At 39.6% G+C, this 14,609-nt stretch overlaps 1 protein-coding gene across 7 annotated transcripts in view; it reads right to left on the bottom strand.

Annotated features, from left to right (window-relative positions):
* Nucleotides 1–4,561: 4,561 nt before the first annotated feature.
* Nucleotides 4,562–14,609, bottom strand: part of LOC147012370 (general transcription factor II-I repeat domain-containing protein 2-like) — a 66,667-nt gene continuing 56,619 nt past the window's right edge. For 6 of the 7 annotated variants that reach the window (XM_085856457.1, XM_085856462.1, XM_085856459.1 and 3 more), the window contains 2 exons: nt 7,284–7,477; nt 4,562–6,561 (listed from right to left, as the gene is read on the bottom strand). In XM_085856457.1, coding sequence (XP_085712583.1) covers nt 4,721–5,482 — 762 coding nt within the window. In that variant the 5' untranslated portion in view covers nt 5,483–6,561; nt 7,284–7,477 and the 3' untranslated portion in view covers nt 4,562–4,720. The remainder of the gene's footprint in view (nt 6,562–7,283; nt 7,478–14,609) is intronic. The other variant, XM_085856464.1, reaches the window with a different exon arrangement.

The raw sequence follows: 14,609 nt of genomic DNA, 5'->3' as shown, positions 1-14,609 counted from the left end.
TAAGGGGTCCCTGCTGGTATTGTACTTGTGCCTCAATCCCATCAGAGTCCACATCATGATTTACCTCCAGAAAGTTCTTCACAATTTCCATAAGCAAGTTACACAATAAACCACAGATTTATCATCCAAACCATTTGGCCCTTCAATGTTTTTATAACACTGCAGATGGTGCACATTGGTGTTGACACTGTTTGTGTGTTTACAACACAGACCACATGAGTGGTGGGGTCACAGATGTCTGGAATATGGTGAAATGCACATTCCCATCATCTCTCTTCTCTCTTCTCTCTTCTCTCTTCTCTCTTCTCTCTTCTCTCTTCTCTCTTCTCTCTTCTCTCTTCTCTCTTCTCTCTTCTCTCTCTCTCCCCCCCAGATCCATTTATGAACACGTTTTTTAATGAAATCAGGGAAAGGTGAGTACGTGTAAATCATACGAACCAGGCCTTGAGTACCCTAACGGACCACGACTGTAACGAGTCATGAATCACACGTGATGTGTCGCCTGATGTGGTGAGAGTGGAAATCCAGTAATATCAGTGTGTTTGGGGTTTTATCAAATGATTGATGGAAGAACCGTGAATGTTGTTTGTATGGAATAGCTGGGTCTGAGTTAAACACAGCAAGTGAGATCAGGGATGTGACCAAAGACCGATCACAATACATGCAAGAGGAGTCTTTAACTCTTCTCTATCCCTTGTGTGTGGTGTGTGTTCATAGAAGCATCGAGTTGAAGCCTTTCATTGCAGGTTCAAGTTTCTCAATTCTTTCATTTACAGCATCACCTGTTTGATTGAATTGTTGTGATGAAACAACATCATCAATCAGTTTCTCTCCCTTTGGTAACTCTCTGGTATTCAGTATTGTGATTGAATAATAGATGTTTTGATTGGAGAATGAAACGAAATTTACCATCGTGGGGAAATTGTTTAATTTTAGTTGTTAACACAAAATGAATGCCAGTCTTTATGGAACTTCATCAAAGTCAAAGGTTTTGAAGTTTAATGATTTTTTTTTTAAAAAAATGACTTGAATGTCGACATGGAATGAGGAACAGACTTCAACTGGTTGTTGTCCAGCTCCAGATGTTTGAGTTTTGTAAGTTTATCAAAAACTCCACTGGGAACGGACTGAAGCTTGTTGTAACTCAGATCCAGCACTGTGAGTGTGGTAAGTTTATCAAACACTCCATTAGGAAGAGCTATCAGCATATTGTCAGCCCATCATCTTTGCAGCGGGAAATGGGGTTTGCAAATGTGTGTTCGTGTGTGTGTGTTCGTGTGTGTGTGTGTGTGTGTGTGTGTGTGTGTGTGTGTGTGTGTGTGTGTGTGTGTGTGTGTGTGTGTGTGTGTGTGTGTGTGTGTGTGTGTGTGTGTGTGTGTCCATGCCATCACTTTTTTTCCATTTGAGGTTTTATCAAATTTTTTACAAACCTTGAGTATGAGAATATGGAGAAGAATAATTAATAATTTGGTGAACATGTCAAATGGGTAAGTCATAGAAAGATGCGAAGACATTCGAAAGAGATGTGGATTGAAACTGTCAAGACAGATGTGGAATGTATGGAATCACAAGATGTGGAAAAGTTTGACCAAACCCCTGAAAAAAGTGTGACATGGTCATACAATGGTTGTTTCCTACTACTGTTATTGTTGTATGAGTGGTTAAATTATTTAAAGGCAATGCACTGTGGCATGTCACTCGAACACAATGGATACTCAATAGTATACTGATATATATATATATATATATATATATATATATATATATATATATATATATATATATATATAATTTACAAATATGGTGGGGCTCCCCTACACATATGATGTCATAAAAAGCGGTGCTGGATAATGGTGCATCCCAGCAAGTCCGCACGAACTACATAAAGTTGTCTTTGTATTGATTTGTTTGATATGTCACACATATTCACAGATGTATGGTTTAAAATGTGGATAATCCAATTAAAACCTTTCTAAAATGCCCATATGTCTCCTTAAAAACCCCATATCTTATTTATATCATTAAACCTCACAGCTTACTTCATTTATGTACTTCAAATCTCATTATTTTACAAAAACATAGCTTATTTAAATACTAAATTCCATATAGCTTCCCACAGCAGCACCCTGACACCTGCCTCATGTCCCTTATGCTTTTCCTTCTCCCATCAGGACTGGTCACCTTGCATTGTCTGATTAAGGAGACACCTTTCCCATTATAGATGTCCCATTATGTATCAGATTGGATCCACTTCTTTGTTCCATCCACAGTCGATTATATTTTGGCATAAAAATTATGGAGAGCCATGAAAATGCTTATAGAATGGACTTTGATGTTTTGTTTGTTGTGTTCAATTCTATTGTCTATGAACTTGTTCCTTTTACTTTTGTGTCTTTGGAGTTGATACAACATGGTGGTACTTTTTGTTGTTATTGTTGTTGCTTTTGTTCTTGGGTTTTTGGTGTTGTTTTGTTGTAATTTTGTTCTTGTTAGCATTGTTTAAACTTTGTACCCACCTGACCAGCCTGCAGTACATATATCTTTATAGTAACCCATGGGACTGCTGCTGTCCCAGCTTATCAAAAAGAAAAAGGGAAAGGATGTTTTTAATTTTTAAACTTCCTTATTTTTAAATACCCTCAGTATGCAAAGAGTAAAATGCAAGAAAACATAAAAATATCTCAATAATTCCTCCACGTGTCAATAATATGACAACTTCATACCCAACTTTATCCCTAAACCAACACATCATTCTACATTAAAAGTGGTAAAATAGTTACTTGAGGTTTGGTTGAGTGACGTTACTTTCCATGTACTTGGATTGACAGTAACGGTGAAAACTACATGTTATTCATAAAATACTTACTTTGCACAATCCATAGTTTTGGAGATATAGAGGTGCAACGTTTTTCCAAGATGGCGTTCGTTCCATATGACATATGACATCATAATTATGAAAAAAATTCTACAGGCAGTGGCACTCCTATGGTTAAGTTTTGTGTTAATTGGACCAACGTTGCCAAGCAAATGGATTTGGAAAATGCAGACACGGACGCACGCACATACGCCACACGCACGCACGTACGCAACTGAATGCCAAACCCTGCTTTTCACTTCGCGAGCGCAGGGTAATGATTGGATCATCGGGAAATGCTCAGAATTGTCAAGGGAAAGGTTTGGCATCAACACAACGTCACTCACCTGACCTTGTACCCCCTCCCTCCACCACCAATCCCCCTCCCCCCTTAAAAAAAAGAGAAAGAGAAACAACCTCTGGAGTGACAAGTAGGAATTACAAACCTTAAATGAAGAAAGTTTTTCACGTTAACTCATCTTCTTCATTTTGTTGGTAAAATACTGTAATTTGAGTGGAGAGTGAAGATGGTTGGAGATGATTTGCTGCACAGGGACGGAAAAAATGAATGTTCAAAACCACTAATGGTTTTCACACTGGAAGGTGGTGATGGGTATTTAACTTGATGTGAATTGGTTGATCTTTGTACCTTAAACTTAATGGTGCGTTAACTGGTACATTAACCAGAGAGCACTCATAGAGGAAAGGACCAACACTCACCATTATGGGTATAAAATGGAAATATAGTACTTCATAACAATCATGTTTACCCTTTAATCTCATCACAAACAAACTGAACTGAGTGTTGTTAACTTGTAATTAAATGCAGTCTCTCCCCAGTGGAGTGTTTGACAAACTTACCAGTCTCACATATCTGCATCTGTGTTGTAACAAGCTCCAGTCGCTCCCTCATGGAGTGTTTGATAAACTTACCAAACTCACTACTTTGGTTCTGTACAACAACCAGCTGAAGTCTGTTCCTGTCCCATCTCATGACAAAGTGTGAATAACAATTTTTCCTTATTTTTTGTGAAATATGTTGAATTATTTGGAAAGGAGTATATATATATATATATATATATATATATATATATATATATATATATATATATATATATATATATATATATATATATATATATATATATATATATATATATATATATATATATATATAATCAATGTTGTTGCAGTTGTTATAAAATTACTTTAATTTAATTGTTTATTACAATTCTAAATCCTCAGTAAAATAAACAGATACATCTGAATAATCAACTGATAAAGAATTGTTTGTATGATTGTTATTCGTGTACTTTAACTTTATTAATTGATATTTTCATAAAATATGTTCATAAATGTTATTTTATCATATCAAATCGTTTATTGAAGTTACTTTAGTCGCTCACCAATCCTTAAAATAATGTTTTAAAAGAGAAACATTATATTTGTGATAAACCAAGGGAGGCACGAAGCACCCCTTCCTTGATGTGGAATGGTTCCTCTGTATGCAACTTTACCACAGGGAATGAAAATTCCTTTGGGGAGGGGTTGCATTGGGGGGGGGTGAGGGTTGCACCCCCAAAAAAGGTATTTGCTATGACATTGGTTTGTTGGTACATTTTGTTGATTCCATCCCACGTTAACTTCCCCAGTATCATTATTCTACTAGGTCAGGGGTCTCCAACCTTTTTGGGCGGAGGCCACAAAACCAAAGTGGTGAGGGGCGGAGGGCCGAACCCCAAAAAAGGACGCTAAATTCCGAAAAACGTGAAAAAACAGTTAAATACAGTTTTTATTGAAAACTCACATGTAAACCAAAACACAATTGAGAAAAATAGAGTTACATGAAAGGGCCTACGAGCACATTCAATGAGATGGCTGGTGCTGCTTACCAGCAGAGAGTGTTACAATGTCCGGTTTGATGGAGGACACAGAGAGCAACAGAACGTCACTGAGATGGGCGTCTGTCAGCTGGGCACGCGTCTGGTTTTTGAGCAGCTTCATGCTACTGAAGAGCTGCTCACAACAGTAGGTAGAACCAAATATTGATGCTGTGTTAAGGGCGAGCCACACGAGGTTGGGATAATTGCTGGAAGGGAGGATGTGGAGGCTCCAAAAATCCAGCAGGGGAGCGGCAAGATATTTACCCCTCAAATCGTCACAGCACTGCACGTCGATGAGCTCCATCTTCACATCAGGAGGGGCAGTGTCGCAGTCAACATCAAATGGCGAAGAAAACAACTGGAACTGCTGGCTGTACGATCGGAGATCCTTGAAACGGGCAGCGAACTCGACCCTGAGGCAACCGATTGTGCTGGTGGCGAAGTCAGGTGCATCACACAACTCACAGGACTTCAGGTGATGGAAGTGTGTGAAGTCCTCCTTGCCCAGCTGAGACTCCCAAAGGCGCAATTTGAGCTCAAAGGCGTTGAGGCGGGCAAACATTTCGGTGACGAGGAGACCTCTTCCTTGAAGTTGCAGGTTCGGCTCATTCAGATGGTGTAAAACATCAGTCAAGAAGGCCAGTCGTGAAAACCAATCAGGGTCAGAAAACTCTATGTACAGGTTGTTCTTGGAGTCGAGGAAGGAGGCGATCTCCTCCCCAAGGTCAAAGACTCTGGCAAGCATGGTCCCATGGCTGAGCCAACGGACCTCACAATGGTAGAGAAGATCCCCGTATTGTGCCTTGGCAGCCTCGAGAAAATCTCTGAACCTGTGGTTCACCTCAACAGGTGGTTGAGACCCCTGGATATGATGAAGTTGACCACCTTCACGACAACTCCCATGACTTCCTTCATCGATGCGGACAGCACACAGGGCCTCCTGGTGAACAATGCAGTGAAGGCACTTGAGCTGTTGTGTGTGACCCAATGCTGCACAATGCTACTTTAGAAGGGTTGCGAAACCCTTTTCTGAGCCAACCATGGCAGGAGCGCCGTCTGTCGTGATGGCTGAGAGGCAGGAGAGATTGAGTCCAAAACGATCAAAGCAGGGCAGTAGGGCTTCAAGGACGTCAGCACCTGTGGTTGCACCTTTCATGGGGATAATTTCCAGGAATTCTTCGAAGACCTCCATTCTGTCATTAACGCCGCGAAGGAAGACGGAGAGCTGGGCCGTGTCCCGGACATCAGTACTCTCATCTACAGCCAACGAGAAGAATCTGAGAGAGCGGCAGCGATCTCGGAGCGTTCACTTCACATCGGCAGCCATTTCCTCCACACGGTGAGTAACTGTGGATGCTGAGAGACTGAGCTTGGAGAAGGCATCCTTCATCTCGGGGCAAATGGCGTCCACGGTGGCTAACATGCAAGACTTCATGAAGTCCCCTTCCAAGAATGGCTTCAGGTGCTGGGCAAGGAGGAGGGACACTTCGTAGCTGGCGCGAGTGTTCTGGGTGCTTGGTGATGAAATCTTGATGAACATTGTGGTCTGCCGCTCGTAATTTGCAATCCTCTTCACAATCTCGGACGTCATTTTGTCGGCAGGCATCTTGGCATAATTGTCAGCATGACTGGTGTCAGTCATGTCAGCATGACAGTGCCGCTTCACGTTGAACTCTTTGAAGACTCCAACAGTCTCGTTGCAGATGAGGCAAACGCACTTCCCTCGGCGCTCAATGAAGAAGTACCGTTGTGTCAATTCAGGATTGAAGACGCGGTTCTCGGCGTTGATCTTTCGCTTCTTCGTCGGTTTGGAAGCCAGGTTTTCTGAAAAAAATTGAAATAAAAAACGTTTAAATAAAATGTTTAATGATATATTTTTAAAAATGTAATAAAACGTTGAAATAAAATGTTTAATGAAATAGTTTTAAAAATGTAATTTAAAAAATATAATTAATATGTGGAAAGTTAAACAAAAATTAGTGCTGAATATATTTTTCTTGCCAACGAATATGATAAATGAATAATCGTGTTAAAAACACATGTGTCTAATATGAATCAAAATCTTAACAAAAATTGCAGAACGCTTTGATCATTGACCCTGACAAATTGGCAGTATCGCGGGCCGCATAAATCCGTCTAAGGGGCCGCATGTGGCCTGTGGGCCGCAGGTTGGAGACCCCTGTACTCGGTGAACACCCAGGGGTATTACCCCTATTTTTGCTTATCGGGGTGAATCCCAAAAAGTTGGACAAAGAAAAATTTCCACTCCGATCCGCTTGTAAAATAGTCAAACGCGAGGGCTCATAATTTATGAAGCGTTGGATGAAAGGTCGTGAAATTTTGAATATGAATAGATGGACACGAGTTGAGATTTTGAAGATACCTGCAGCCGCATAATTAGGGACATAGCAAAAAATTAGGGACACTGTAAAAGTGGACTTTGGAAAAAAATATCACTTTTTCAGGTTCTCCAATTCTAGAAAAAATTCCCCCCTTTTGTCCTATCAGGACAATTTGAAGAATAATATTACATTTTATCACCATACCTTGTTCCTAAAGGAGAAAAGAGATCCCTTTCACAAGTTCAGCCACATTAATGGCAGTGAACATTCATAGGGGAAGGATGTTGGATGACGGTAATCTCAATCGCATCCCAGTCAGGTTAATGAGCATGTTTCCACATAGTTCATGGCCTGTTCATAAGCAGCTGTCATGAATGCCAAATCACCCAAATCACACTCTGAAACAAACAAAATCAAGGTTAAATACTGATTTTAACTCAATTAATCAAGAAAGCTTACGTGGGCCAATTTTTTTTTTTAATAAGCCTGACAAATGTCCTTATATAAGCATCTAGCCTATGTTACATGATATATCAATTTTAAATGCGGATGCCATGCTACACTCTAAAAAAAATTCCAGTTGTATATATTCAAATTCAATCATCTCAATTGCTATTATAGTGGAGCAGCAGGGGCCAGAAAAGAGGCTTATTTAATGAGATACCCACACCAGCAGTACCACATTTTCTAATGTGGTTAGTATTGACCACCTACTATCCCTGTACATGAAAACCAATGATACCAGTCTGGGAAATGGTGGCATTCTGAGAAATAGGTCAATTAAGGTCGTTGACCCCTGAATTTGGCAATATTTACTAAAACGGCTATATTTTATATAATTTTCATGTTACAATACCTTGATATACATCAAACTGATCCAAAGAGAATAGGCTATAACATGCAATAATAAAAAAAAAATTGGGAGAGAGAAACAAAAAAAATGCAATAATTGTAAGTGCAGAACCAATTTTATTACAAATTTTGCCCCCAAAATCCAAATTTTCGCATTTTTCAAATACTTTTAGCATCACTCATCACATACATAACAGAAAAGTATCAAATATTAAGCATTAAAAAGTTTCTCTATGGTCTGCTGCAATTATTCATATATAATATATTCTATTATCTTAAAGGTAAATCATATTTTCATCACATTTTGTCCAAGATGTCTGAAAATACCTGAAAATGGTATTATTCAATACTCATGGCAAATGACCATTAATTTCATATGAAATGTCTTTGAAATAATTTATTGTTGTAAGGAATTATAATTATTGATGAGTATATCAATAACACACAGGGATAGATCCAGAATTTTTGGAAGGGGTGGGGGGGGGGTTACAAATACCTATGTACTAACACCCCTTCCTCAATATCACTAAATACATATGCACTAAAAAAAAGTGTCACCCCTAAACCCTGAATCAACCCTAAAACAACCCTAAAATAATGCCCCTGACAAAGAATATTGGATTATATAAGATGATCCCATATGCCACAATAATCCTGAGATGACTCCCACATTCCTGAGATGGTCCCCACATGTGGCACTGCTAATATGGAATAGGCAAAGCCTAGAAGCGAACGTAGAATTCTTCTTACATTCGCTTCTTAAATATATCAAATTAAACAGTCTTTTTGCTACGAAAAATAAATATTACCTCAACATTACATTCACAACGACAACTACACCGCCTAGAACAGGATCTCATCTAAAAAAATGAATATTACCTCAACATTACCTTCTCAACAAACCATTACTCAACAAACGAACAACAACAACTAAACCGCCAAGAACAGGATCTCATCTGAAAAAAAATCCTCAACATTACCTTCACAACGCCAACTACTCCGCCTAGAACAGGATCTCATCTAAAAAAAAATATTACCTCAACATTACCTTCACAACGACAACTACACCGCCGAGAACAGGATCTCATCTAAAAAAATTAATACAAGAAGCGAACGTAGAATTCTTCTTACATTCGCTTCTGACTTTACCGACAACTTGTTCACAACTGTATACGCAATTTCCGGTTACTTCGGCCTGGATTCGGGATCAGCGATCAAATAACGTAAATCACGATGAAAATTTTTTTTTGATGATGCGGGAGATATCTTTATTAAAATCAGTGGAGGAAATATACACCATGTCTGATATTTGGGTCTTTCATGTCTCCAACGATGCCTTTATCTCCCGGCATGCATCATTCCCCACGACAAAAACCGGAAACAAAAAATAACCAGAAGCAAAAAAAACGGAAGCAAAAGGGTCATAGCCAACGACATGGATTCACAATTGCCAGGGTATTGTGTTGTTTTTGTTGTTTCCTATTCTTTCATGTGCAGGCGTTAAGTAATATTCACAAGATAGAAATAAAACCCAATCGTGTTTATACGCCGCACAGCGTTTAACAACAACCGGAAGCAAAAGGTCATATCCAACACATGGATTCCAAATAGCCAGGGGGTATTGTGTTGTCGTTGTTGTTGTTGTTATTATTGTTATTGTTGTTGTTTTTGTTGTTTCCTATTCTCTCATGTGCACGTGTTAAGTATGAAGCTCACTGCGTTCGTGATAAATAGCACTCTCATCAGCCATGAGTTTACAATGTATATGAAATTCGGTCAGTCACACTTGAACAGATGCGATAGACTACACATACTGCAGCATGTTTTATGTGACACCCTCTTCTCTGTAAAAATGTAAGTATGAAAATATTTATTTATATTTTTTTTTAATTATGAATAGTCTTGTGATGAAGATATATTACCATGTAGCAAATTTTCTGATGGAAAAACATGTGGTATACTGAATGTTTTGCCTACAGGCTGTTGAGCTGGGGTTAAATAGTATCGTCATGAGAATGTGTCGAAAATGGAAGTCATTACTGCATAAATTTTATGTAAGGTACAACATGGTGTTGTGAAAAATAACCCCCTCTAAAAGAATAAAGTCCGACGAATAGGGTTTATCACTAGGTCTAAAATAGTTATGAATTTACATTGAACTATTTTCAATTTAGTGGATTAAATAGACTTATTCTGCCAAACTATTGGTGACCAATATTTTTTACGCTTGCAGGCAGATCCACATTTTGACTTCGTGAACTCAAGATTACTTCAACAGCACTGAACAGCCTATTATTATTACAGCGCGTGCGCTGTATACAATTGCACCGAGTTTGAAATGTCCCCGGTGTCCCCCCCCCCCCACGTGCCTCAAGACAGCCAATGACGGCCGTCCGGTAGATGGCAGTGTGGAAGCGAGACGGAAATGGCGACAATTGACGGAAATACCCGAGTATTTCAATGGAAATTAGTGAAACTAATGTGTTATATATGTGAAAAACATTAAATTTATTGCTTGACGGAAAAAAAAACCCAAGAAACGCTCCCCTCTCATGTACGAACGAACGAAAGACATCATTTCCGCCCACCATCGCATTTCGCGTCGAAGGTTGAAAGCTAAGTTCTTATGCTATCATTCTGTTGCAGTCCCCTGCCACGCTGTATCGAACGATTTCATTCCTTCTGTTATATATATATATATATATATATATATATATATATATATATATATATATATATATATATATATATATATATATATATATATATATATATATATATATATATATATAATTTTTTTATCGACTACTTTTGATCACCTGACGTCACATTTGTATAACGAGTTTGTGATTGAGCATCAATCGGCACGATGTAATGACTTGACACATGGAAGGACCACTTTGGATATCCAACGGATCTGCTCCCATTTACCGTGTTCATGGTGATCATCGGATATCTGCTCTTCCTTCCTTTGGTGAGTTGGAAGTTTTGTTTCCAAGTTGTTTTATCACAGCAAACTGAGGATAAACAATTCGCACAAACCAAATTTCCACAACTGTGTAAGAACATACAGCCGTCTGGGAGAGAACGAACGAACGAACGAACGAACTGTCAGAGAGGGAGAGGAGAGAACGAACAAACGAACGAACGAACGGTCAGAGAGGGAGAGGAGAGACACAAACGAACCTTCTGGGAGAGAGACGAACGGACACACGAGAGAGACACGAACGAACCTTCTGGGAGAGAGACACAAACAAACCTTCTGGGAGAGAGACGAACGGACACACGAGAGAGACATGAACGAACCGTCTCGGAGAGAGACGAACGGACATACGAGAGAGACACAAACGAACCATCCGGGAGAGAGACGAATGGACACACGAGAGAGACACAAACGAACCATCCGGGAGAGAGACGAACGGACACACGAGAGAGACATGAACGAACCGTCTCTGAGAGAGACGAACGGACACACGAGAGAGACACGAACGAAGCGTCCGGGAGAGAGGAACCTTCTGGGAGAGAGACACGAATAAACCTTCTGGGAGAGAGACGAATGGACACACGAGAGAGACACAAAAGAACCGTCTGGGAGAGAGACGAACGGATACACGAGAGAGACACGAACTAACCTTCTGCGAGAGAGACACGAACAAAACTTCTGGGAGAGAGACGAACGGACACACGAGAGAGACACAAACGAACCGTCTGGGAGAGAGACGAACGGACACACGAGAGATACGAACGAACTGTCTGGGAGAGAGACGAACGGGCACACGAGAGAGACACGAACGAACCGTCCGGGAGAGAGACGAACAGACACACGAGAGAGACACGAACAAAACTTCTGGGAGAGAGACGAACGGACACACGAGAGATACGAACGAATTGTCTGGGAGAGAGAGGAATGGACGCACGAGAGAGACACGAACAAACCATCGGGGAGAGATACGACCGGACATAGAGACACACGAGAGACACACGAATGAACTGTCTGAGAAGAAAACAAACGAAAGACTGAGACAGAGGGAACGATTGTAATACCAGTTTGTTTGTTCCATATGGAACGTAATAGTGCAAACCGATCCAGAATCATAACTCGAGAGTTCAAAGAACCCCTTATCTCACGGCGTTAGTACGTGGGTGTGGTGTACCCACTGTAAATTTGGTCGTTGTGATGTAAAATGCCATCATTTGTGTCCAAATATGCCATTCAGACCAAAATAGTAATTGTTTGTTGTTCCATCTGATTGTACATGAAAGTGTGCAAGTAACTATTTCACAATCACCAATCAAATAATTTTACCTTATTTGACCAAAATGTGTTAAATTCCTTTTGAGAAAAAAAATTGATCTCCCATTTGAGTTTTCTCTCGTTCATTGTTGCACTTCTACATTTTATGTACTTTATTTAATTAGTTGTGTTGTACATTATGTTTCTTATATGTTCACACTCAGAAAATCAAGTTTGTACATCATTCGTCCTTGATTTTGATTGAAAATTGTTAGTTTGTGAGAAAAACGATGATTTGTTGTGTAATTTCTTCTGATTTGTATTTTTAAAAAATGAGTTGTCCACCAGCCATTGATACTTTAATCAGAGTTGTGTTCTGTCCAATTTGATTTTATAGGAAGGTATAAATGTTACTTATTTAAAAGCACAGATAATCTTCTTTTCTTTTCTTTTCTTTGTTACCATATTTGGGCATAAATGTGCTACAATTCCTTATTTGGGCATATTTGCGTCCTGCATCCACCTGGATCTTGAGTACCCTCCTATGAGTTTAAGATGAAATGCCGAGTTTTAACAAAAAGCGCCGACACTTCTACATTGAAGCACAATTTCGGACTCTGGCTATCCTACTATTTGGACCCCCTTTCAGACCATTTTAGACCTTTTAAGATCCTTTAACCCCCTCCCCCCTTTTTTAGACCCCTTGACTTTATTTCAATACTTTACACCTTTTATACCCATTAAGACTCTTTGAACCCCTTCGACTCCTGAAGACCTTTATACCCTTTAGACCACTTTAACCCCTTGTCCCTGATACCATTCGACCCATTAGACCCTGTTTGGACCCTTTCGACCCTTTAGATCCTGTAGATCCCTTAGAACTGTTAAACCTGTAACTACTGTTGAAACATACCTTTTAGAATCCTTATACCTTTTAGACATTATAGACCCTCATAGACACTTAAGACCTTGTCGATGTTATTGACCCTGTCAAAACCCTAAGACCCATTTCACCATATGGACCCCGTTAGAATGCTTAGACCATATAGACCCTGTAAGAACACTTAGACCACATAGACCCCATTAGAACGCTAAGACCATATACAAGCTAAGACCATTGTAGATCCCTCGAGACCCTTTAGACCTTTACACCACTTCGACCTGTAGACTTGTTGGACCTGTTAAACCCCTTTAGATGCATACCACACAAACATCTAGAGAGCCTTCTTGCAATATACAGACAATACTTTATTTCAGCAAGTAATGTGCAATCTCCAGCCACGCGGAGGGTGGGTGTTATGCAAGGTTGAACAGAAATTGCATATTGGGTCACTGAATTAGTTCACCAATCACAACCTAGAAGAATATTGTTTTTGAGGTCAAAAGTGCAATGTCTTATAAAATCATCAATTTATCATCCAATTAACTTCAAATTTGAGCAGGATTTGTAAGTTGGGTCACAGACCTGGTTGACCGAAATTCAGAACGATGGATTTTGCATTTAGCCTTTTTGACATGTTCACGATTTCTTCAACTCTTTCACCCCGTTATAATCAAATGGGCCTTTTGTGAATTTCTTATGATCATTCCTCAGTTATTTTTCAAGATATCAAATTGAAAAACTTATTATAACTTCCGGTTCGGGGTTTGGCGCACGTGGACAACTGATCGGCTCTCGCTCCGAGTTCATCTAAGCCAAGTTCCCCAGACCAGCTACTTTGTGTTTTACTGTTTTATTTTTATCCCCCGCAAACCAACGGAGTTGGCGGGGGATATAGAAATGGGTTCCGTCCGTCCGTCCGTCCGTCACATTTCATTTCCGGAGCTCAACTACAAATCCCCTTAACATATATTTACGAAATTTGGTACACATATCAAGCAAGTGGTGAATTCGTGCCTTTTGATACTTTGAGATTTCCCCCCCCCAAAAAAATTTGTCACTTTCCATGGAAACAAGTTGGGTATTAAGAAATAATTGAGGTTAACCTTTGTTTCCAGAGCATAGTTGCAAAACTATTAACTATTTCTTTATGAAATTTGGTACACACATCAAGTATAAATTGAACTGGTGCCTTTTGCTACTTGTCCTCATTTACTATGGTGGGGGATATCGAAGACTTTGTCTTCAACGGATGCGAGTTATTCTTGTTACAATATGGATGCAGAATTTGACACTGCTCTCATTGCCAAGAAAGCTAAGGGAGAAGATACCATTGACATTGATAAGTGTCTTTTCTGCACAAAATCCTTTTCATCAAAGGAACAGCCAGTCAATCCAGTTCTTCACAAACTACGGTCTTTATTCTCAGCATGCAGACTTCGGAATGACTCAGTTAGTCAGAAACTTTTGGCCCATGAATCTGATATAATTTCTGGAACAGTGGTGTTCAAGTATCACAGACAATGCAGATCAACATATGTAAGCCAACATCACATCAGATGAG

This window comes from Eptatretus burgeri, chromosome 15 (assembly GCF_056783735.1).
Source record: "Eptatretus burgeri isolate ZD-2024b chromosome 15, Ebu_testis_v1, whole genome shotgun sequence".
Taxonomy (NCBI): Eukaryota; Metazoa; Chordata; class Myxini; order Myxiniformes; family Myxinidae; genus Eptatretus; species Eptatretus burgeri.
This window is presented reverse-complemented; position numbering and strand designations above follow the sequence as displayed.